The sequence below is a fragment of the Rattus norvegicus genome, chromosome 2 (assembly GCF_036323735.1).
Source record: "Rattus norvegicus strain BN/NHsdMcwi chromosome 2, GRCr8, whole genome shotgun sequence".
Classification (NCBI taxonomy): domain Eukaryota; kingdom Metazoa; phylum Chordata; class Mammalia; order Rodentia; family Muridae; genus Rattus; species Rattus norvegicus.
Window position 1 is genome coordinate 189,088,767 of NC_086020.1, and position 1,331 is coordinate 189,090,097.

General features: G+C 34.6%; 1 protein-coding gene across 1 annotated transcript; it reads right to left on the reverse strand.

The window, feature by feature from the left end:
* Positions 1–665: 665 nt before the first annotated feature.
* LOC120100604 (small nuclear ribonucleoprotein G-like) lies at positions 666–1,061 on the reverse strand. Its single transcript, XM_063282781.1, has one exon. The coding sequence runs from the start codon at positions 1,022–1,024 to the stop codon at positions 794–796; it is 231 nt and encodes a 76-aa protein (XP_063138851.1). The 5' UTR covers positions 1,025–1,061; the 3' UTR covers positions 666–793.
* Between the last annotated feature and the right edge of the window lie 270 nt (positions 1,062–1,331).

A 1,331-nucleotide genomic window follows, 5' to 3' on the forward strand; every position in this document is an offset into this window, starting at 1 on the left:
CTTGCTATGAACTGCCTTTATTATGTTAAAGTATGGCTCCTGTATCCCTAATCTTTCCAGGACCTTTATCACAAAGGGATGTTGGATTATGTCAAAGACCCTTTCTGAAACTAATGAGATAATCACTTGGATTTTTTTTTTAGTTTGTTTATATGCTATATTACATAGATTGATTTTCATATATTGAACCATCCCTGCATCTCTGATATGAAGCCTACTTGACTAAAGTAGATGATCTTTTTGAAATATTCTTTAATTCATTTTGCAAGTATTTTGTTGAATATTTTTATCTATGTTCATAAAGAAAATTGGTCTGTGCTTGTTTTTCTTCACTGAGTCTTTAAGTTACTTGGATATCAGGTAACTGTGACCTCATAAAATGAAGAGAATTCTATTTTGTGTCATAATTTGAGGAGTATTAGTGTTAACTCTTTGAAAGTCTGGAAGAATTCTTCACTAAAACTGTATTGCCCTTTTTTTGTTGGGGGACTTTTAATGATTGCTTTTACTTCAATAAGGGTCACAGCTCTATTTAAATTGCTTTATCTTACCTTGATTTAACTTTGGTAAATGCTACCTATTGAGAAAATTATTTATTTCTTTTAGATTTTTTTTAAATTAAATCATGTCCTTGTGAATCTCTGGATTTCCTGGGTGTTTGTTGTTTTGGTTTTTTTTTTTCAGATATCACAAATGTTTATTTAGCAAAAAGTTTCATATGAAAATGTACATGACTTAATTCTACATCACAATCAAGACGTCTCTGGGATATGGACACACTGCTGAGCACTGGTTAGACTCTTTCCAAGGTTTCTAACATGATGATGCTGTTTCCTCGGATGACCACCGTCCCGATGTTGTTCTGTTGCCCACTGGTTACCATCTCCACGCACTCATCAATCACAAGGTTCGTAAAGGGATCAAAGCCCCGCAGTATTCCTTGTACACGCCTGGTGCCATTTAACTTCAGTGATAACTTCTTGTCCATAAACTTTTTCAGTTCGGGAGGGTGGGCTTTGCTCATGGTGACTCTTCAGTGAGCTCAGCACAACGGCGAAGGAGTGAGCCTGGGTATCTGCTGTTATGTCCCCCTTTTCATTTCTGAATTTATTTGTATATTCTCTCTGCCTTTTAGTTAATTTGGAAAAAGTTCTGTGTATCTTGGTGATTTTCCTCAAAGAATCAACTCTTCATTTCATTGACTCTATCATTCTCTTTGTTTCTATTTTATTAATTTCAGTCCTCGGTTTGATCATATCTTACAATTTACTCCTCCTGGGTATAACTACTTTCTTTTCTTCTAGATTTCAAGCATGCTGTAAATTGTTAAT

Bases quoted from the DNA above. Each gene is read 5' to 3' on its own strand.
- LOC120100604 (XM_063282781.1), bottom strand. From the start codon at position 1,024: ATGAGCAAAGCCCACCCTCCCGAACTGAAAAAGTTTATGGACAAGAAG.